This window comes from Belonocnema kinseyi, chromosome 10 (genome assembly GCF_010883055.1).
Source record: "Belonocnema kinseyi isolate 2016_QV_RU_SX_M_011 chromosome 10, B_treatae_v1, whole genome shotgun sequence".
Lineage (NCBI taxonomy): Eukaryota > Metazoa > Arthropoda > Insecta > Hymenoptera > Cynipidae > Belonocnema > Belonocnema kinseyi.
The window spans coordinates 466,618-490,470 of NC_046666.1; the positions used below are offsets into that span (position 1 = coordinate 466,618).

A 23,853-nucleotide genomic window follows, 5' to 3' on the forward strand; every position below is an offset into this window, starting at 1 on the left:
TATTTTATTTACAAAAAAAGTTCTCAGGTTCAAAAAAACATTCAGTGAACTGAAAAACTGTGGCCGGTAATATAGGTATTTAGCTGTGTCACATGCCCTTAATACATAAAATATCAATCTTTGCTATTAAATATACCAATTCTTGTTCTAAAGATATTAGGTTTTCATAATCTAATTGTAAAGTTTCGTAATTACGCTAACAATAATTTTTATATTTACACGATTTCCCTAAATCGTAATCGACTATGTCATTTATGAATATTGAAATATCAAGTATTATTATAAAATTTCTTTCAGTGTAGTATAAAAGAGTTAATAGTATTAAATAGTATAAAAATGCAACTATTTGGTAGAGAATTTAACTGTTTTTTTTTAAATTCGTCTTTTTTGGTTAAAAAATTCGTTTTTTTGGATTTATAATTAAATTTTTTTCGTGGAAACTTATTTTTTCGTTACAAAAATTCAATTTTTGATGTTACTGAGTTAACTGGAATCTTTTTTGGATGTAAACTCAACTTTTTTGTAATAACAAATTCTTCTGCTTTAAGATAAATTTCATATTTTTTTATAAAAATGCAACTATTTGCAAAAGAATGAAACATTTTTGTTAAAAAGTCATTCTTTTTGGTTAAAAATTCGTCTTGTTGGACTGAAAATTAAATTTTTTTGTTAGAAAATGATTTCTTGATCAAAAATTCATAGTTTGATCGTGAAAACTCGACTAAAATCTTTTTCGACAGAAAATTCAAATACTTTTTTGAAAATTTTTCTTTTTGATATAAACCTTCATTTGTTATAGAAGAAAATTCATTTTTTGTATGAAAATGCAACTTTTTGGCTAAAAATTGTTCTTCTCTGCTTGATAATTCAACTAATTGGTTTAAAACATTTGGTTGAATCGCTATGTTAATCAATCACTTTTTTGTTAAAGATTTATATTTTAAGTTGAAAAGTTATCTCGTTGGTTAAAAGTTTAATTAACTTCTAATAAATTAATATTTTTTAATTAAAATTGTAATTACTTGGGTCAAATTTAAACTACATTGTGAAATTTTTTTTATTAAAGGCTTATGTCTGGTTGTAAATTTAACTGTTTAGTGGAGAATACTTGTTTTTTTTTGGTTTAGAATTAATTTTTTAACCGAAAATGTAACTTATCCATTTTTTTAGGATTGATATTTTTAGTTGAAAATCCATTCCAAAATTTAGATAAACTTTTATTTATTTTTCGAGTGAAAAATCTTTATTTGTTGGAAATTCGTGTTTTTTGTTTTAAAATTCCTTTCTTTTGTTGTATAAATTTCATTCTTTTTTTATTAAAATATAAACTGTGTCACTTTTTCGTATGGAAATTGGTCTTTTTAGGTTGAATATTCAACTATTATGTTGAAAATTCAATTATTTTTTTGAAAATTCCAGTATTGTGTTAAAGAGTTATCTTTTGAAGTAATCAAAACTTTTTGTTCTGTAAATGAATAAATTTGAAAATTTTAAATTTTGTGTAAGAAACACTGTTTTATTCCGCTTATAAAATATTTTATGGTGAAAATATTACAAGATTAAAATTATAAGATTATAAGATTAAAAAATTAAAAAAAAAATATATTGTTAAAAATGATAAATTATTAATTTCTCCTAAATTCTATCATATTCTCGGTTACATAACCTAAACTTAAATTCTCGGGTATTTAAGAACTCTACCTGAAGGTTTCTCAACTATGTGTATAATATCAGAATAATACAGTGATGCCAATGTTGGCAACCTCTGCTACCGCGCTTGCGTTAGGGCCGCGTGTGCTGGTTGGTCGCACTTGGCGCGCAATTCAAAATTATTTAAAAAAAAATCTTGTAATTTAAATAAATAATTATTAAGGAATGCACAAGAATGTACATAAATTGTGTAACCTATTATGTCAGGCAAAAAATGATAACACATTTATTCTACAAATAACAGTTTATTTTAATGAAATTCCAAAGACCAACTTATATTTTACAAAAAATTTAATTTAAAAATAAATGTCTTGTAAAAGTGATTGAAAATAATTACTTATAATGTTTTTAATATTTTTTATTTATTTTTCTGGGAATTCATATGATAATTTAACTTATAAGTACCTAAATTGTCACCACCGCATTGTGGTTATGATTCAAGGTACCACTACTGAATCACTTGCAACGAGAATGTGAAGAGGAATTCCAGCGCTACTTCAGTTCAAATCAAAACTACAATGCAGTAGTGACAATTTATATATTTATAGGTTATGTAATTACATGAATTCACAAAAAAATACATACAGATTATTAAAAATATTACAAATAATTATTTTTAATTACTTTTAGAAGAAATTTATTTTTAAATTAAATTTTTTGTAAAATAAAAGTTGGACTTTGGAATTCAGTTAAAACAAACTGTTATTTACAGAATAAATGAGTTATCATTTTTTTGCCTGAAATAGGAAGTTATACAATTTATATACATTCTTGTACATTTTGTAATAATTATTTATGCTAATTACAAGAATTGTTTTTAAAGTAATTCTGAATTGCGCGCCAAGTGCGGCCAAGCAGCGCGCGGCTCTAACGCAAGCGCAGTATGTCTTTGGTCGAGTGACTTCAGCGTCCAGCCTGATTCTCCATGGTGCATGGTTCACAACTTTGTAAAGTAATTAAAAACGTTAGAAGAACGTCAGAGCTACCGGTATTTTCTCGTATTCTTTCCATTTTGTACATGTTTAATGCAAATGCTATATTTATCTAAAAAATGTAAGTGCCTTTTATTAAAATTTTGTGTGTCAATCTAGATTTAAGAATATTACCTTCTCTGCCGTAGAAACTAAAAAGACACTTAAACGACATTGCCGCTTAGTTTGACTTTTTCATAATCAAGTTTAAGAGAATAAACCTAAGCAGCAATGTCACTTATGTATCTTTTTAGTTTCTACGGCAGTTCTACCAGTTGAAACTTTTGTAATAAGTGCATTGTTTTCGTTAGTGGCTGTCAGGCTCGTCCTTACCGTCTTTACTGCGCAATGAATATAGGTTATGTTTTTCTCTGCTGGCTCGCAATGTTTTAATTGTGGGTTCTTTGTGAAAATTACCAGAATCCAAATAAAAAATTGTAAATTCTATGTCATGATTAGATTTCTCTTTCACAATTCAGGGCGATTGACAGCAGTTGCCTCTTCTTTTACTCATTAAATTTGAGGTTATACTCGTACTGTGCCGATCAATATCCTTCTGATTTTATTTTTCCAATGAAAATTGTCTTCCTCTCCAGAGTTGGGAAAAGCCAACATGGTGAGCGAAGAACAGGAATGTGAAATGGAGTTGGATTCGGAGAAAATACCAGTTCCTTCGGTGGAGAAGACAGTTGAGGAACCATCCAAAGTTGAAGAGCCAAAACCGGAAGTTCCTCGGAAAAAACACCGAAAAAGACACAAAGAATTACATGCAACCATTCTGAAGCAAATGGAGTTTTACTTTGGAGATGCAAACTTGAGCAAAGACAGATTTTTAGCAAGACTCATCAGCGAGGATCCCTGTAAATATTAAACTAATTTCTTTGTAGAGTCACCCGTTGGAAGAAAATTCACAGAGTTCCTGTCCAATTTAATCATTTTCTATCTTTTGTCAAACTACAGTTTACTCCCATCATTTTAAATTCTAGCGTTTTTATTCAACTTTTCCAGTTATCCACGTCTATATTTTTTTTCTATTTTAGGAAACTCAAAATGTCGCTTATCTTTTTCAATCCCTATTTTCAACTTTGAGCTACAATATTTTACTACTTTTTAAAAACAAATTACACCAAAGACACTATTTTCTCACAATTTTCTGCTAATGTCAGTATTTCTTTATTTTTTCTTAAACATTTTTTAAATTTCTTCATTAATGGGTTACAAATGGCCTCAATGGCTGATTAGAGGCCGTAAAAAAATACACTTTCAAGCCAAAATGATGAGCTCTTTAACAGAGCAGTTGAATTTGCAATCAGATATGTAGTTACGTTTTCAAAGAAAAAGATGAATTTTCAACAAATTACATAAATTTTCTTCAAAAAAGTTTAATTTCCTATCAAAAAAGGCTATAGCTGGTATTTAAACCAAAAAATATTTATTATTTTGAATATAAAATAGTTGAATACAACTTTTCAACAAACTATTTGAATCGTTAACTAAAGAGATTAATTATTAGCTATTTAGTTACAGTTTAAAAATGATAATTATTAACACAATTTATATATTTTCTACCAAACAGTTAGATTTTAAACCAAGAGCATTAATTTTTCAGTTGAAATACATATTTTCTACAAAGTGCACGAATCGCCAATCAAATAGTTGACTTTTCTACTAAAAAAGATAAATTGTCAACAAAGAGTGAAATAGTTGAATTTTTACGTAAAACAATTAATTTTAAAACAACACAAAAAGAGATTTTTCAAAAGATAGTAAAGTTTTCAAACAAAGCGATGAATTTTTAACTAAAATTATGAATCTTCAACTAAAAAGATTAGTTTTTAACAAAGTAGTTTAACTTTCAACCCAGTGATTGAATGTTCAAACCAAAAAGACGAATTTTTAACAAAAGTGTTGAATTTTCTGTCTGGAAATATGAATTTTCAACAAAAAATTTAATAGTTTAAATTTAAAAAACAAAAGGTTTTAATTTTTATTAAAAAACTCTTGAATATAATAAAAAAAGGGCGAATTTCCTATCTGGAAATACGAATTTTCAAACCAAAAAGACGAATTTTCTGCCTAGAAATACGAATTGTCAACAAAAAATTTAATAGTTGTAATTTACAAGACAAAAGATTTTTTAAAAATATAAAACGGTTGAATATAATAAAAAAAGACGAATTTTCAACAAAAAAGTGGAATTTTCTGCCTGAAAATATGAATTTTCAATAAAAAATTTAATAGCTGTGATTTAAAAAACAAAATATTTTAATTTTAAATAAAAATCGGTTAAATATAATAAAAAAAGACGAATTTTTTACCTGGAAATACGAATTTTCAACAAAACAGTTGAATTTTCTGCCTAGAAATACGAATTGTCAACAAAAAATTTAATAGTTGTAATTTAAAAGACAAAAGATTTTTTATAATAAAAAACGGTTGAATACAATAAAAAAAAAGACGAATTTTCTACCTTAGAATACGAATTTTCAGCAAAAAAGTTAAATTTTCTGCCTGGAAATACGAATTTTCAAGAAAAAAATGAATAGTTGTAATTTAAAAAACAAAATAGTTTAATTTTTTTTTAAAATCAGTTGAATATAACAAAAAAAAGACGAATTTTTTACCTGGAAATACGAATTTTCAACAAAAAATCTAATAGTTGTAATTTAAAAAACAAAATATTTTAATTTTAAATAAAAAACAGTTGAATATAATGAAAAAAGACGAATTTTCTACCTGGAAATACGAATTTTGAAGACAAAAAGATGAATTTTCAACAAAACAGTTGAATTTTCTACAAAAAGTTTAATAGTTGTAATTTAAAAAACAAAATATTTCAATTTTAAATAAAAAACAGTTGAATATAATAAAGAAAAGACGAATTTTCTACCTGAAAATACAAATTTTGAAGCCAAAAAGACGTATTTTTAATAAAACTGTTGAATTTTCTGCCTGGAAATACGAATTTTCAACAACAAATTTAATGGTTGTGATTAAAAAAACAAAAGATTTTAATTTAAATTAAAGAACAGTTGAATATAATCAAAAAATACGAATTTTGAATAAAACAGTTAAATTTCCTACCTGGAAATTCGAATTTTCGAACAAAAACTTAATAATTGAAACTTAAAACGCAAAAGATTTTATTTAAAAAAAAGAAAAAAAAACAGTTGAATATAATAAAAAGAGACGAATTTTTAACAAAACAGTTGAAAGTTCTACCTGGTAATACGAAATTTCAACCAAAAATTTAATAGTTGCAATTGAAAACACAAAAGATTTTAATTTTAAATACCAAACATACAGTTTGATATAACCAGAAAAGACGAATTTTCAACAAAATTGCTTGAATCGTCAACTAAAACAGATTAATTTTTAACCACACATTGCATTTTTAAAAGAAAAAATCTTATTTTTTGCCAAATGATTCAATTTGCAACGATGTAGATTAACCTTCTGTCAAAAAAGATGATTTTTCAAGAAACAAGTTAATTTCTAACCAAATAGATTATTTTGGCACCAAATTGTGAAATTTTCAAGTAAAAAAAGAAACGATTTTTCTATGAAACAGTTGAACTTTCAACCCAAGAATATGGATTGACAAGAAGAAAGTTATTTCGCAACTCATCAGTTAAATTTTCAACAAAATAGTTATATTTTCAGTTTAAAAAAATAATTTTTAACAAAAAACGAACTTTTAACTAAAATCATAAGTCTTATACCATATAAAAAAGAACTTTTTAAGGTAGTAGTTCAGCTTTCAACCAAAGAGTTTAATTTTTAATCTAAAAAGATGAATTTTCAGCGAAAAATGTAATAGTTGACATTTTGACAAAAAAGATTTTCATAACAAAAAAAATATATATATACAGTTGGATTTACCCAACAAGGGAAAATTTTCAATAAAATACTTAAATCGTCATCTAAAACACAATAATTTTTAATAAAAAAATTGCATTTCTAATCATAAAATTGATTTTCTTCCAAAAAATACAAAGTGTAAACCAAATGCATATATTTCTTATGAAATAGTCCAATTTGCAACTAAGAAGATTTATTTTATGCCAAGAAAGATGAATGTTTAACAATATACATACATTTTTAACCAAATAGTTACATTTTCTACCTAAAATGTGGGTTCCCAACAAATGATATACACTTCCAACTAAATATTTCGAACAATGGATATGATGTTATTCCAAATTTTATTTATTTTTTTCGTTTCTAGAAATGTTCACCTAAATAATTGCATTTTTAACTTAAAGAATATAAATTTTAACCAAAAATCATCTGTAATTTTGATCGCGGAGCATTCATTTTTAATTTAAACAAAAAAAAAAAAAAATCTGCAAAACAGTTTAATTTTCAGTGGCAAAAATCGTTTTGTCCAAAAAAAAAAGAATATTTCAAATAAAATAAAAAATATTTAAAAAAAAGAAAGTAGTTAAAATTTTAACCAAGGAATTAAATTTTGAATCTAAAAAGATCAATTTTAAAGAGATTAATTTTCAGCCAAACGTTGCATTTATAGCCAAAAAAATACGAGTTTCTACAAAATAGATCAATTTTTGACCAAATAGTTGAATGTTTACTTTTTGCGCCGAAAATACGAATTTTTTTACAAAAAAGTTTAATTTTCACCTAAAAAATCGGAATTTAAAAAAAATATTTTTCAACCGAAAGAGATCAGTTTTTAACCAGGCAACTGCATTTTAAACAAAAAAAAGAGATTGAATTTCTATAGAAAGAGACACATTATTAAACCAAAAAGTTAAATGTTCAACAAATTAGTCGAATTTTTTATTTAAAAAAATACTTTATTCAATAAAGACGAAATTTTAATCAAGGTGTATAATTATCAGGCCAAAAAGATGAGTTTTCAACAAATCAGTTGATTTTTCAACCAAGAAGTTTGACCTTTTAAGAAAAAATGGTTGAATTTAAAAAAAAAATTGGAAGAAAATTCAAGAATTTGGTTCAAAAGTAACTTTTTTTGTGGACAATTCATATTTTCCTTTCGAAAAAAAGCAAATTTGGTAGGCAATTTGTCTTTTTGGCTTGAAAATGAAACAATTCACTGGGTTTCAAAATACAGTTTTTTCATTTTAAAATTAATATCTTTTGTTAAAAAACAGCTCATTTTTATTGTTTGTTGAAAATTCAATTATTTTGGTAGAAAATTAATTTTATTTGTTTTATGGTTTTTTTGGTTGAATGCAATGTATATTTTTCTTGGAAAATTCATTTGTTGTGATTGAAAATATAAATTCTTGGTTGAAAATTCGTGTCTTTTTATACAAATTCTAATATTTTCGAAAAAAATTTAAGGATTGGTTGAAGAGTAACTTTTTCGTTAAAAATTCATATTTTTGGTTTGAAAATGCAAATTTTGTAGATAATTTGTCTTTTTTGCTTGAAATTTAAAAAATTCGGTGGGTTGTAAAGTTTATATATTTTTTTAAAAAAGCTCATTTTTCGTTGTTGAAAATTCGTCTTTTTTTATAAAAATTCATGTATTTCGTTAAAAATTCCACTTTTTGGTTCAGAATTAATTTTTTTTGTATGAAAATTAATATTTGCGGATTGTTAATTCAACAATGCAGTGGAACTATGTTCTATCTTGGTTCCAATTTGGATTTTTTTTGTTTCAAAATGTATCTTCTTGGGTAAAGAATATCATTTTGTTGTTGTTGAAAATCAAAATATTTTGGTGGAAAACTAATCTTATTTGGCTGAGTATTTTTTGATTAAATTCAACTGTGTTTGATTTCAAATTAAAATTTTCTTGTTGAAATAATATGAACTATTGTATTTTCCGTTGATAATTTTTTTTCTGGAAGTTTAAACTCTTTTTCTTGAAAATTCGTCTTTTTTGTTTGAAAGTGGTAAAATATTTAACTATTTGGTTGAAAATTCATGTATTTAAAAGAAATTTTACTATTTTGGGAGAAATTTTATGGATTTCGTTGAAAAGTATCTTTTTTGTTTAAAATTCATATTTCCGGTTTGAAAATGTAATTTTTGTTGATATTAGTTGTTTTTTTTTTTGCCAAAAAATTCAACAATTCAGTGGATTTCAAAATTCGGCTTTTTTCATTTCAAAATTTGATTCTTTTGTTGAAAAAGCTCGTTTTTTATTGTTGAAAATTCAACTGCTTCCTTTAGGATTCAATTTTGTTGTTAAAAGTTCGTTTTTTTTTCCTTGAAAATTAATGCAATGGAATTTTTTTCTTCCTTGGTTCAAAGTTGGATTTACTCGTTTTAAAATTTATCTGCGTGTGTAAAAAATCTCTTTTTTGTGGATGAAAATTCAACTATTTTAATAGAAAATTAAGCTTATTTGGTTGGGAATTTTTTGTGTTCAATTTTATTTAAATTCAAATTAAATTTGTGTTGTTAAAATAATATGAAATAGTATATTTTTCGTTGAAAATTGATCTATTTTGGTTTAAAATTCTTGTATTTTGTTGAAAATGCCTATATTTTGGTAGAAAATTTAACTATTCCGTTCAAAAGTTACTGTTTCATTGAAAATTCGTCATTTCGGTTGGAAAAATTCTTGTGCTCAAAAGTGTCATTTTTTTATTTCAAAATTAATTTTTCCCGATAAAAAATGCATCTTTTTTAGAATGAAAATTTTGTCCAACTTTGATTTCAACCGTTTTTTAAATAATTTGTTAAATTCTGATTTTTTTCAATTATTATATCATTTAGTTTAGAATGCTTAATTCGAAAATCTTTGACTTTTAAAATAAAGAATTTAAAAATGCAGTTTTTAAAGGCTTAAAAATTAGAAGTTTTTAAAATCGATGATTTTTTAAAATAAAAAAACAGGGTGGCCGCCCGGCAGAGAAACTGGCATTTTACGAATTTTCAGAAGAAAAATCTGCCCAAGTACATGGATACATGAATTTTCAAGGAAATTTTGAACCTAATAGTAGAATTTTTAATCAAAAAAGTTTTTTTCTACAAAAGAAAAGGAATTTTCAACTAAAAACGGACCATTTTCAACAAAAATGAAATAGTTATTAATTTTCTACCACAGAGATTAAATTTCTATAACAAAAATTGACAAAAAATTTTATTAAATTTTTAGGTGAAATAATTCATTTCAAGACAAAAACTAATTTCAAACACAGAAAGGAAATTTCAACGGACAAATTTTTTATCAACAAAAAAAATGCTTGTTAACAAAAACACATGAGTTTTCAACCTAATAGTTGAATTTTCATTTAAAAAAGGTTAATTTTTTACCAAAAAGATTAAATGTCTATACAAAAATGCGACAAATAATTTCGTTTTTTACCAAAAAAGATTAATTTTTAATAAAATACAGGAGTTTTCAACCAAAAAGGTGCTTTAGTCACAAATAAGATTATTTTTTCACCAAAAATGACAAAGTTTCAACAAAATAAAGAAAATTTTCAAACAAATAGTTGAATTTTCAACTGAAGAAGATTGACGTTCAAACAAACATGAAACAATTAAATTTTCAGTTAAAAAAAATTAATTTTCCATTTTTAAAAACTGATTTTCAAGTCAAAGGAATGAATTTTCAACCAAAAAGATTAATTTTCTACCAAAAAGGGTTCATTTTTAACAAAACGCAAGAATTTTCAACCAAATATTTTAATTTTAAATAGAAAATTGAATCTAATAGTTGAATTTTCAACAAAAAAGGTTTTTTTTTGTTATTAAAAATTATATGTGCAACGGAAAATTCAACTATTATATTTTTTGTTAATAATTGGAATTTTTTATTTAAAAGTTAAAGTATTTGCTTGAAAATGCATGCACTTTGTGGAAAATTCGTCTTTATTTATAAAAAATTAATCTTTGTGGTGAAAAATTCATATTTTTGTTTGATATAAAATTCACGTATTCCAGTTGTTGATTCATCATTTTATTTGAAAATTTATCAGTTTGTTTGAAAATTAATTTCTCCAAACTCAAAATTTAACTGTCACATTTCTGTTTGAAAATTTATCTTTTCTGGTTCAAAATTCAACAATTTGGTCTACAATTTGTCTATTTCATTGAAAAAATAACTATTTCTTTGCAAATTGACGTATTTAAAAATTCTTTTTTTTTTCGAAAAAAAAATTCAAGTATTCCAGTTAAATATTTTAGTTAAAAAATCATCTTTTAGGTTGGAAAGAAAATTACTTGGTTGACGGTTAAACTCTTTTGTTAAAAATTTATTTATTTGGTTGAAAAAATAGCAATTTAATAGAAAACTTGTTTTTTATTCGTATGAAAAGAATTTTTTTGTCGAAAAGTTAACTGTTTTGTTGAAAACTTGTTTCTTTTTTTGGTTGACAATTTTTGTTTGTTTTGTTTTTAATACAAATGTAACTATTATTCCAGTTGAATATTCCATAATTTTATTTGAAAATTCATATCTTTAGTTCAACATTAATTATTTGACTACAAATTTAAGTAGTAAATTTTTGACAGAAAAATTATATTTTGTGATAGAAAATACGTCTTTTTTTGTTCAACATTGATTTTTTAATACTTAAAACTTAATTGTTTCAGTTTTGGTTGACAATTTCACGGTTTTAATAAAATTTAATTTTGTTGTTGAAAATTGAACTATTTCAGTTAAAGATTCATCAATTTAGTTGAAAATTAATTTTTTTAACTAAACTATTCCATTTTCTGTTGAAAATTCTCTCAGTTGCTTGAATATTTGTTTAATTTAATAAAAAATTTAAATAGTTCTTTAAAAATTCATGAAGCAAGGAAGGCGAATTTTCAACTAAAAAAAAAGATTACTTCTTAAGGAAATAGTTGAATTTAGATTAATTTAGATAAATAAGAAGAGTCAATGTTGATCCAAAGAAGATGAATTTTTAACAAAATAGTTGAGTTTTTAACCAAATAGCCGAATTTTTAGCCAAAAGGTGATTTTTTTTTGAGCAAGCTGTTAAATTTTTAACCCAAAAAGACGATTTTTTAAGTAAAAGAGAATTTTCAATCCAAAAAAGATGAATTTTCGACAAGAAATTAAATCCTTTTTTTTATTTTTGATAAAAAGAACTAACTTTAAATAAATAAACATTTTTTGAACCAAGAGGTTAATTTTTAACAAAAAAGGTGACTTTTTAAGAACCTAGTTTAATTTTCCATAAAATAAATCAACTTTCAACCAATTTGTAGAATTTTAAACTAAACGCCAAAAATAAAATAATAGACTTTTCAATAAAAATTATTAACGCTCAAATATAAAAGGTGAATTTTGAACAACAACAAAAATAGAATTTTCTACCAAAAGATAAATTTTCAACAACAAAATATGAATTTTCTACAAAAGTATAAATTTACGACAAAAATGACGACTTTTTCAAAAAAAGTTGTTGAATTTTCACAAAAAGTATGTTTTTTTAAGTAAAAGAGAATATTTATTAAACAAAAATACAATAATAGACTTTTCAAATAAAAAGCATTAATTTTCAATAAAAAAAGATGAATGTTCAACAAAAAAATATGAATTTTCAATAAAAAAAATTAATTTTCTGTCAAACAATATAATTTTTCGTCCAAAAACGATTACTTTTTAACCAAAGACTTTAGTTTTTAACAAAATAATTAAATCTTTAACTAAATAGTAGAGTTTTGAATCAAATAATAGAATTTTGAACCAAAAAGTAGAATTTTGAACCAAAAAAATTATTCATTAAAAATTCCATTCCTTGGTTGAAAATTGAACGAACTGTGTAAAATTTTATTTGTTTTTTCATTAAAGATTCATAATTTCAGTTTTAGGTTCGTTTTTTTTTGTTAAACAATTAAATTAAAAACTCTTTTTGTTGGAAAAAAAGGTTTTTTTAACTGAAAATTCAAATATTTTGTTAAAAAAGTAAACTGATTAAATGTAAAAAAAAATTTTTTGTTATTTCATGTTCTTGCTTTTTAAAATTAAATTGTTTTATAAAGAATTAGGATTTTTTTGAATTTTCCATCCAAAAAGACGATTTCTTAATTAAAAGAGAATTCTCAATCCAAAAAAGACGAATTTTCGACAAAAAATTATGATTTTTTAACAAAATAGTTGAATATATAATATTTTTGTTTGTTTTGTTTTTGATAAAAAGAACTAACTTTAAATAAATAGAAATTTTTTGAATCAAGAGGTTAATTTTTAACAAAAAGGTGACTTTTTAAGAACCTAGTTCAATTTTCAATAAAATAAATCAACTTTCAACCAATTTGTAGAATTTTAAACTAAACAACAAAAACATAATTTTCAACCAAAAGATAAATTTTCAACAACAAAATATGAATTTTCTACAAAAGTATAAATTTTCGACAAAAATGACGACTTTTTCAAAAAAACTGTTGAATTTTCACAAAAAGTATGTTTTTTAAGTAGAAGAAATTATTTCTTAACAAAAACACAATAATAGACTTTAAAAAAAGAGGATTTAATTTTCAACCAAAAAAATGAATGTTCAACCAAAAAATATGAATTTAAAATTTAAAAAAAAAATGGATTTTATGCCAAAATATATAATTTTTCGTCCAAAAACGACTACTTTTTAACAAATTATTTTAATTTTCAATATAATAGTTAAATCCTAAACTAAATAGTAGAATTTGTAACCAAAAAGTAGAATTTTTAACCAAAAAATGGTTCATTAAAAATTCCACTCCTTTGTTGAAAGTTGAACGAATTTTTTCAAATTTCATTTTTTTTCGTTGAAGATTCACAATTTTAGTTGAAAGTTCGTTTTGTTTTTGGTTAAAAAATTGAATAAAAAATTCTTTTTGTTGTAAACAATTTTTTTTAAACTGCAAATTCAAATATTTTGTTAAAAAAGTCAACTGATTGATTGTAAATAAACTTTTTTGTTGTTATTTCATGTTCTCGTTTTTAAAAATTAAATTGTTTTATAAAGAATTAGGCTTTTTGGCTTTAAAATTCAACAATTTGGTATAAAATTAAACTGTTTTATAGAAAATTCGTTCTTCTTTTTATTGCAAATTCATGCTCATTGAAAATTTATCTACTCCATTTTTGTTTAAAATTCAAAATTTTTGTTAAAAAATGCTTTTTTTTGTTGTTATTGAAAATTCGTCTTTTTTAGGTAGAAAATCAAAATTTTTTGGTAAAAATCAAGTCATGATGAAAATACATACTTTTTGGTAAAATCTAACTGTTTTTTATTTTTAATCAAAATTTGGTTGTGGAAATATCTATTACTATAAGGTTTTTTGATAAAAATTCATCTTTTTTGTTGAAAACTCAACAATTTGCTCAACATTATTTTTCATTCTTGACTGAAAAATTTTTCTTGGTAGAAAATTCATTTTTTGGTAGAAATTTCTTCTATTTTTGGTTAAAAATGCAACAGATTAGTTGAAGATTTACCTATTTTGTTTTAGGTTTAAACTATTTTGTTGAAAATTAAAAAATTTGGTAAAAAATTCAACTTTTTCGTAGAAATTTTGTTTTTATTGTTGTTTTAATGGAAAATTCATTAAAACTTTTTGGTAAAAAATTGAACTTTTATGGTTTAAAAATGCATACTAATTTTTTCGCTAGAAAATTCAACAATTTGGCAACGGATTTAACTATGTGGTAAGAAATTGAATGGTTTTGTAAACAAAATAGTTTTAATTTTTTCAAATGGAAAATTACTTCTCAGTGAAAATGTAAATACTCCATTTTTCAGGGTGGCTGTTTTAATCGATGAAAAAATTTCTGGTCATCTTCTGGTTTACAACAAATTACAACTTGTTTCTTTATCTTATTTAACATTTGTTTATTACTTATTTCCAACCTATTTTTGAAAAAAATGTCACCTATTCACCTTTTTTGACGACGATAGCTACTGTGATTACTGAAATTAATTTTTTAACTAAACCATTCCATTTTCTGTTGAAAATTCTCTCAGTTGCTTAAGTAGTTTGTTAAATATTTATATATGTTTTGTTTTAATTATTTTTTTTTGTAGAAAGTTCATCTTATTCTTTAAAAATTCATCTTTCTGGTAGAAAATTCAAGTGTTGCAGTTAAATATTCACAATTTTAGTTGGAAATTCATCATTTAATTAAAAATTCTACTATTCCAGTTAAAGACTAATTTTTTGTTTGCAAATTTATCAATTTAGTTGAACATTCGTTTTTTTAACTGAAAATTCAACTATTCCTTTTTTTTTGTTGAAAATTGATCTTTCTTTTATTTTAAAATTCAACCGCAATGTGTCTTTTAACTGATTATTTAATATTTTATCGAAAATTGATGCATTTGGTTTTTCTATCTGTCCAAATGTATCCTACGTTTATCCATTTGCTTTATTGATGCTTTTTTGTTATACAAAAGTTCTGCTTTCAATTTCTATTTTCCTCGTCCACGGTCTGCCTGTTTGGTTTAATGTGAAACTTTCAATTTCAATATTGTGTGTGTTCAGGGGTGAATCTGAAGATATTTATTGCGTTCAACAAGATAAAGATGCTGACAACGGACGTAAGTAGAATAGCCCTCGCTCTGAAGAAGTCGACAATGCTGGAGGTTTCTGAGGACGGGACAAAAGTTCGTCGCACTACCGCTATTCAGCAGAAGGAGAATTCCGAAGAGTGTACAGTCTATGTTCAAAGACTGCCTCCAGAGGCAGATCACGATTGGATTTCGAAGCTATTTTCAGAGTACGGTGCAATCGACTACATTTCCATTCCAAAGTACAAAAACAAAGCAATCAAGGGCTTTGCTTTTGTCGAGTACAATACGGCGGAGGATGCTCGAAAATGTATCAAGGTATAAAATAAATCAATCTTTTAACCTTACTAAAGTTACATTTTTACAGTCACATCAATTTTTCATACTTGTTGCACAAGGATCATTGTTTTTTGTCTTGAAAAGAGCCCAATTGATTTTTTTTTTATAATCTTAAAATATCTGGGACCATAATCTATTGAAAAATTCCATTTGAAAGTACATTTCTGTTTCATTTTTAAATTATTTTAAATACTTTAGACATAAAAATCTACTTCTTTGTGAAAGGAGTAGAAAAATTATTTTAAATACTTGTTGCAAAAAAATTAATTTTCTTCAAAAAAAAAAGGCTGATGTATTTTTTTATTTCTGGTCTTAAAATATCTGCTAGATTACAGACGAGGGATCGTACTTAAATTGAACAATTTTCTTAAAAACACACCATTTTGGTTTTAAATTGAACTGCTTTGTTAAAAATTCATCTCTTTCCATAGAATATTAACATTTTTTTCCATATTTTCTTGCTGATAAGTCAACTGAAATCTTTTTTTTTTGATAAAAACTATTTTTTCTGAAAATTGGTACTTTAGATTTAAAAGTTAATCTTTTTTTCAGTAGAAATATTGCATCCTTATTGGATGAAAATAAAAACGTTTTGTTGGAAATTTGACTATTTCCTAGAAAATTTCCTTTTTTTTTTAAATTCGTATTTTTCTGTCGAAAAGTCAATCTAAATCTTTGTGAGTGAAAATTACTCTTTTTTTTTTGAAAATTTGCCTTTTAAATTAAAAAATTCACCTGTTTCATTCGAATTTTCATTTTTATTCAACAAAACTGCAACTGTTTAGTTGAAAAATTTAAGAATCTTGTTAAAAAGTCATACTTATTTCTTAAAAACTTGACTATTTAGGATATAATTATCGTATTATTTACAATTATAATTTTGGTGTTGAAGAGTGAACTAGAACCTTATTTGAATGGAAATGTAGCTTTTTTAAAGTTTTGTTTTCGTTTTAAATTAATTTGTTTTAGAAGATATTTCATATTTCTTGAATAAAAATGCAACTGTTTGGTTAAAAATTCAAATCTTTTTTTGAAAGTTTTGCGTTTTGGATTTTAAATTTAACTGCTTTAGTTGAAATTACATCTTTCTTGGTTAAAAATGTAATTCTTTGGTTAAAAATTTAACTATTTTGTTAAAAAGTCATACCTTTTCGTTAAAAATTGTACTGTTTTCTTAAAAATTAAACTGTTTCGAGAAAATTTACTTTTTGTTCAAATTTAATATTTTTGCGTTGAAAAAAAAAACATAAATCTTTTATAACTGGAAATTCATCTATTTAAAAATTATATTTTTTAAATTAAAAATTCATCTTATTTAAAAGAAATTTCATCTCTCTTGTATAAAAATGAAATTCTTTGGTTAAAAATTCAACTATGTTGTTAAAAAGTTATACTGTTTTCTTGAAAATTTAACTTCTTCGTAAAAAATTCATTTTTATTTAAATTTAATATTTTTGTGTTGAAAAGAGTACTGAAATATTTTCTGGACGAAAATCCAATTTGAAAAAAAATTTGTTAACAAAAAATTACATGTTTTAAGAGAAATTCCATCTTTCTTGGATAAAAATTCTATCGTCTGATGGAAAATTAAACTTTTTTTAAAAGAAATTAATTCTTTTTGGTTGAAAATTGTAATCTTTTCTTGAAAATTAAACTATTTCGTGGAAAATTTGCTTTTTGTTCAAATTTAATAATTTTACGTGGAAAAGAGAAATGACATATTTTCTGAATGGAAATTAAACTAATTAAAAATCATATTTTTTAAATTAAAAATCCACCCGTTAAAGAGAAGTTTCATCTTTTTTGGATAAAAATGCAATTCTTTGGTTAAAAATAGAATTATTTTGTTAAAAAGTTATACTTTTTGGTTGAAAATTGTACTGTTTTGTTGAAAATGTAACTATTTCGTAGAAAATTCAGTTTTTGTTTAAATTTAATATTTTTGTGTTGAAAAGAGTACTAAAATATTTTCTGGACGAAAATCCAACTTGAAAAAAAAATTTTAACTAAAAATTAACCTGCTTTAAGAGAAATTTCATCTTTTTTGGATAAAAATTCTATCTTCTGATTGAAAATTAAACTATTTCGATAAAAAATCATAATTTATGGTTGGAAATTCTGCCGTTTTTGTTGAAAATGTAACTATTTCGTAAAAAATTCAGTTTTTGTTTAAATTTAATATTTTTGTGTTGAAAAGAGTACTAAAATATTTTCTGGACGAAAATCCAACTTGAAAAAAAAATTTTGTAACGAAAAATTCACCTGTTTTAAGAGAAATTCCATCTTTCTTGGATAAAAATTCTATCGTCTGATGGAAAATTAAACTATTTCGATAAAAAATCATAATTTATGGTTGGAAATTCTGCCGTTTTGTTGAAAATGTAACTATTTCGTAGAAAATTCAGTTTTTGTTTAAATTTAATATTTTTGTGTTGAAAAGAGTACTGAAATATTTTCTGGACGAAAATCCAATTTGAAAAAAAAATTTGTTAACAAAAAATTACATGTTTTAAGAGAAATTCCATCTTTTTTGGATAAAAATGCTACCGTTTGGTTGAAAATTAAACTATTTTGATAAAAAATCATAATTTTTGGTTGAAAATTCTGCTGTTTTGTTGAAAATTTAACTATTAGTTGAAGTTTAAAAAAAATTGGTTGTATTTATTAAAAATTTATCTGCTATATTACAAATTTTATCTTCCTTGGACAAAAATGCATACTATTTGGTAGAGAATTCAACTTTTTTGTTGAAAAATCATCCTTTTTGGTTGAAAAAATTGGCCTTTTTAGATTGAAAATTCAATTTTTTCGTAAAAACTGGTTTTTTAATTTTAAAAATTCATATTTTGATCTTGAAAAGTCCACTGGAACCTCTTTTGGATCCAAATTTCAATTTAAAAATTTTTTAAAATAAAAATGTATCTGTTTGAAGAAAGATTTCATATTTTTTTATAAAAATGAAACTATTTGGTAGAGAATTCTACTTTTTTTGTTAAAAAGCCATCCTTTTTCGTTAAAATTTCGTCTTTTTAGATTGAAAATTGAATTTTGTTCGTAGAAACTTATTTATTCTTTAAAAATACATACTTTGATCGTGAAAGGTCAACTGAAATATTTGTTGACAAAAAATTCAATTATTTTTTGGAAAATTTTTCTTTTTGATTTACAAATTCATCTGTTTTAGTAGAAATTCCCTTTTTTTTAAATAAAAATGCAACTTTTTGGTTAAAAATTACTCTTCTCTGCTTTAGTATTAAACTATTTTGTCTGGAAGATTTGGTTGAATCAGTTTGTTAAGAAATAATATTTTTTTGTTAAAGATTTATCTTTTTAGTTAAAAATTTATATATGTGGTTGAAAGTTCAACTATTTTAAAAAAAATCATTTTTTTATTAAAAATTAAACTACTTGGATAAAAGTTGAACCACATTGATAAAAATTTATTTTTTTGATTGAATTTATTTGGTTGAAAATTTAACTGTTTACTATTTCTATCCTGGAAATTTAACTATTCAATTTTTATTGAAATATTTATCTTTTTATATTCTCATCATTAATGATTGTGAAATTATTAAAATCGCCCGAAATTTGACACCGCAATGTTCAAATTTTGAACCAAATGATGCAACACACGAAAAAAAAGTCTCAAAGAGAAATTATAGTTTTAACAAAATAATTTGGATTATTTTAAACGATTAAAAAGAAATTTTTTTATTGATTTCAGTAATTTTATGTGATTTAAAAGGATTTGAAATATTTGACAGTACTGTAAAAGATTCTTAGTTGTTTCAAAGGCTCTACAAATATTTCAAAAGATTCGAAATATTTGAGGAAATTAAAAAATATTCCCATAAATTTTTGATTTATTTCAGTAGCTTAAAGGCACGCAATTACTGAAATATTTTAGAGTATTTTTAAAAGGATTTAAATATTTTTACACATTTATAAAAAAATTTGACTAGACACGAGAGATTTCGTAGGTTATCGAAGATTTCGACAAATTCTACCCAATTCAATTAATTTCTCCATATTTTTGAATTATTTCCAATTTACTGCTTTTTAAATTAAGGTTGATTTTTTTGTGAATTTCTTCTAATTCTTCTTATTTTTTTTTAATTTCTCTAAATTCACTCAAAATTTATTGTAATCAATCAATTTTTTTTCGATTCTTGAAATTGTTCCAATTCACCTGAGTTCATTTGAATTTATCTTGAATTTTTTGTAAGCATTATTCACTTCTTTTTCATTGGTTTTTATACATCAAAATTTTTAAAGAAGATTTTTAACAAATTTGCAGGATTTCCAAAAAATTGTAAACAAATTCTAGATTTCTCAAGATTTTGAAATAAAATTTCGAGGCATCTTAAGGATTTTTAAACTATTTAAAATTAAAATAACTTTTAATTTCAGAAATATTCAGTTTATACAAAAAATTTAATCGTTTAGGCAATTCAATTAATTTCTCCATATTTTTTAATTGTTTTCAATTCAATACTTTTTAAATTAAGGTTTATTTTTCTATGAATTTCATCTAATTCTTCTGATTTTTTTTTAAATTTCTTTAAATTCACTCAAAATTTATTGTAATCAATCAGTTTTTTCGAATCTTAAAATTGTCCCAATGCATTTTAATTCTTTTGAATTTATCGTGAATTGTTTTGTAAACATTATTCACTTCTTATATTAAAAATTAGTAGAATTTCAAAGATTTGAAAAGATTTGAAATTTGTCTTGGAATTCACCCAGAATTCTTTTAAAATCTTTGGAATTCTCTTGAATTTTTTTAATTTACTTGAATCCTTCGAAATTCACTCAATTCTACTTAATTTAATGATTTTTTTTAATTTTTAGAACTTTTTAACCTCACTTTGAATTTCTAAGCATTTGAAAAAATTATTTGAATTCGCTTGAATTTGTCTAAGCTTATTTCAAAGTTACTGAATTCAATTAAGTTTTTTTCATATTTTCAAATTGTTTTAAATTCACTTGATTTTTTTTTGTATTTCACCTTGAATTTTTACGAAACTCATTGAATTCTTCTTTTTTTGTAATAAATTCCTCTAAATTAATTCCAGTTTTACGAAAATCAATGGCATTTTTTTCATTTTTTAACATTTTTTCCCAATTCATTTTAATGTAAATTAAATTGTTTCGAAATGTTGTGAATTTGTTAGCATTGGAGAATTTTTGATAAAAAACATTTTTATTTGATAAATAAAAAATCAAAATTTAAGAATTTTCAGATTTTGAACTTTGAGCCTTTAAACTTTGAACGTTACAATTGTAATAGTTGTATTTGAAAAATGTTTAATTTGTGAGTGAAATTTTTAAGTTTTGGTGTATAATTTAAAAATTAACACCTGTAGAAAAAATTTGAGTAATTTTAAGAGATATTTAGGAGTTTTAAAAAGATTCAATATTATCATGAAAATTTTAGAAAGTTTTCTTAAAATCTTCTAGAATCTTTTTTGAAAAATTTGTTTAAATCTTTGAAAAAATTCTTAAATATTCTGTTAAAATAATTTTTTAAATTGAAAAATTATTTTTAATTTTTCTAGGAATCTTAAGAAAAAGTTTTTATTCTTTTTTAGCCTTTAACAACTCTTGAAAAGAATCTATTTTTTTTTTGTTTAAAATCTGCGAAAATCTACATATTGTTTTTAATTCGTCTATCATTTCAAGTTTCTAAATTAAGTTTGAATCTTTTCAAAACGTCTACATATCTCTTAAAGTTACTCAAAGTTCGCCTACAAATAATAAATAATTGTCAAGAAATTTTTTTAAATTTGCAGGATTTTCTGAACATTGTAGAAAAAATTTAATTCATTTTGACAGATATTTAGAAGTTCTGAAAAAATTTCAAAAATAATTTTTAATTTAAAACGAATTTAAAACAATTTTTAGATTTCTCAAGATTTTGAAATAAAATTTTGAAGCTTTCTAAGGAGGTTTAAACTATTTAAAAAGAAAACAATTGAATTTATAATTTAAGAAGTGTTCAGTTAAAAATTTTTTAATTTTAACTTAAAAATTTCAATTAAAAATTAAAAAAATTTCAATTTCAATTAAAAATTTAAAATATTTAAAATTTAAAATTAAACTCCAGTTTCTAACGTTAAAAATTATGTAAACTAAATATTTAGAAATATCTGACTGTTTATTTAAAATCAGTAATTGTAGTTAAATATTAAATAATAAATTTTAAACGTTACATTTTAATTGTTATATTAAAGAAAATATAATTTGTAAGTCTAATTTTTGAACTTCGATGTATAAATAACAATAACATATTATTCTTTTAAAAAATTCAAGGAAATTGAAGAAATATTTAGAAGTTTTGAAAAAATTCAAATTCGATTTAAAATTTGAAATTATTTGAAATAATTTAAACAAAGTGTGTACGTGTACCGCCAAACTATAGATTTTGGCAGATTTCGAAAAAAAAATTTAAAAGGTTTTTAAGAACTTTTAATGGCTCCCAAAGAATAAATAACATTTCTTAGAAAAATTGAGAATGATATTTTACTTCGAAATAATTAATTTTGAGAGAATATTTAAAAAGATTTAGAAATATTTACAAAATTATAAAAAATGAATGTGGAATATTTTAAGGAAATTTGTTTAATTTGGCAGAATTTAAAAAGAAATTTAGAAAAAATTTGATTCATTTTAAAGTATGTTTTGAAGTTCTGAAATAATTTCAAAGATAATAAAAAAATTGAGAAGAAAAAATGTAAACAACATGCAGATGTTTCAAGATTTTCAAATGAAATTTGGACGCATTTTAAGGATTTTTTATCCATTTGAAATTTAAAAAATGTAACCCTTAATTTAAGAAGTGTTCAGTTTATAAAAAAATGTAATCGTTCAGTTTTTAATGTTTCTGGCTTAAAATTGCTTTAAATGATATAATTTTGAAAAAATTTAATTAATTGATTGATGCTTCAATTTAGTCTTTAGAGAATTGAAAATGATAAGGTGAATATATATTTTTAGAACTGAATCTGAATCTTTGAACTCTACAATTTATAAAAGTAAAAAAATTTATTTTGCAGTTTAACTGAATTTAATTAAAAACTGTTCACTTTCAAAGTTTTAGTAGCTTCCATTTTATACGTGTAAATTATTTTAAAACTTTGAAATTCGCAAGAGTTACATGAAATAGTGAAATAATCATTTTTTTTCTAAATCTATTTGACAAAAATGTGTTTTTCCACTGTATAATATGGAAATTCTATCTGAAACTATTTGTTTTTTTTTTATGAAGATTTGTTTTTAGTATTCAATCATTGTTTTATAATTCACAAAACAATACCAGTCATCACAGAGTGTCACCTATTCATTTTCTGTCACCAATTTTCTCACCATTTGTCACCTTTTTGTCATCTTTTATCACCTTTTTTCAATTGCAAAAGTAACATTTTATTAAAAATTACAACTTGCAGACCAAATAGAGTTTTTATTATTGCACTTTCCTAATCGACGAATCTTGAACAAAATGATCGAATTTTCAAAAACAAAAAAGATTAAACTTCAATCAGGAAGAGTTGCATTTTCAATCATAATCTTACATTTTTAATTCGAAAATATGAATATTTTACAAGTCAGTTTAATTTTGAAGCAAGGAAGACGAATTTTAAACTAAAAATATGACTTTTCTAACAAATAAGGATTTTATTACACCAAGAGGATGGATTTTCTATCAAAAAATACAAGTGTTCAATAAATCAGTTGAAATTTTGATAAAAAAAAATTACCTTTTAAGAAAATAGTTGAATTTTCAACCAAATAGTAGAATTTCTAACCAAGAGATGAATTTTTAGCCAAAAGGTAATTTTTTAAAAAACAAATTGTTGAATTTTTAACCCAAAAAGACGATTTTTCAAGTGCAAGAGAATTTTCAATCCAAAAAGGATGGATTTTCGACAAAAAAAATGTATTTTAAACAAAATAGTTGAATTCAAATTAATTCTGGAACAGAAATATGATACTTCTTTGTTTTGTTTTTGATCGAAAGAACTAATTTTCATTCAAAAAAAAAAAAAAAAAAAACATTTTGAACCAAATAATAGATTTTTGGAACCGAGGGGTTAATTTTAAACAAAAAAAGATGACTTTTTAAGAAACTAGTGGAATTTTCAATAAAATAATTAAACTTGCAACGAATTTGTGGAGTTCTGAACTAAACACCAAAAATATAATATTAGACTTCAATAAAAATTATTGACTCTCTATCATAAAAGGTGAATTTGTAACAACTAAAAAAAGAAGAGTTTTCCACCAAAAGATAAATTTTCAACCAAAAAATATTAATTTTCTACAAAAGTATAAATTTTCGACCAAAAACGATGAATTTAAAAAAAAACCGTTGAATTTTCACAAAAAGTATG

The 23,853-nt window shown here is 23.2% G+C and overlaps 1 protein-coding gene across 1 annotated transcript in view; it reads left to right on the top strand.

Moving 5' to 3' along the window:
• Nucleotides 1-2,644: 2,644 nt before the first annotated feature.
• Nucleotides 2,645-23,853, top strand: part of LOC117181579 (la-related protein 7-like) — a 39,467-nt gene continuing 18,258 nt past the window's right edge. The window contains exons 1-3 of the mRNA XM_033374418.1: nucleotides 2,645-2,763; nucleotides 3,278-3,541; nucleotides 15,099-15,442. Coding sequence (XP_033230309.1) covers nucleotides 3,295-3,541; nucleotides 15,099-15,442 — 591 coding nt within the window. The 5' untranslated portion in view covers nucleotides 2,645-2,763; nucleotides 3,278-3,294. The remainder of the gene's footprint in view (nucleotides 2,764-3,277; nucleotides 3,542-15,098; nucleotides 15,443-23,853) is intronic.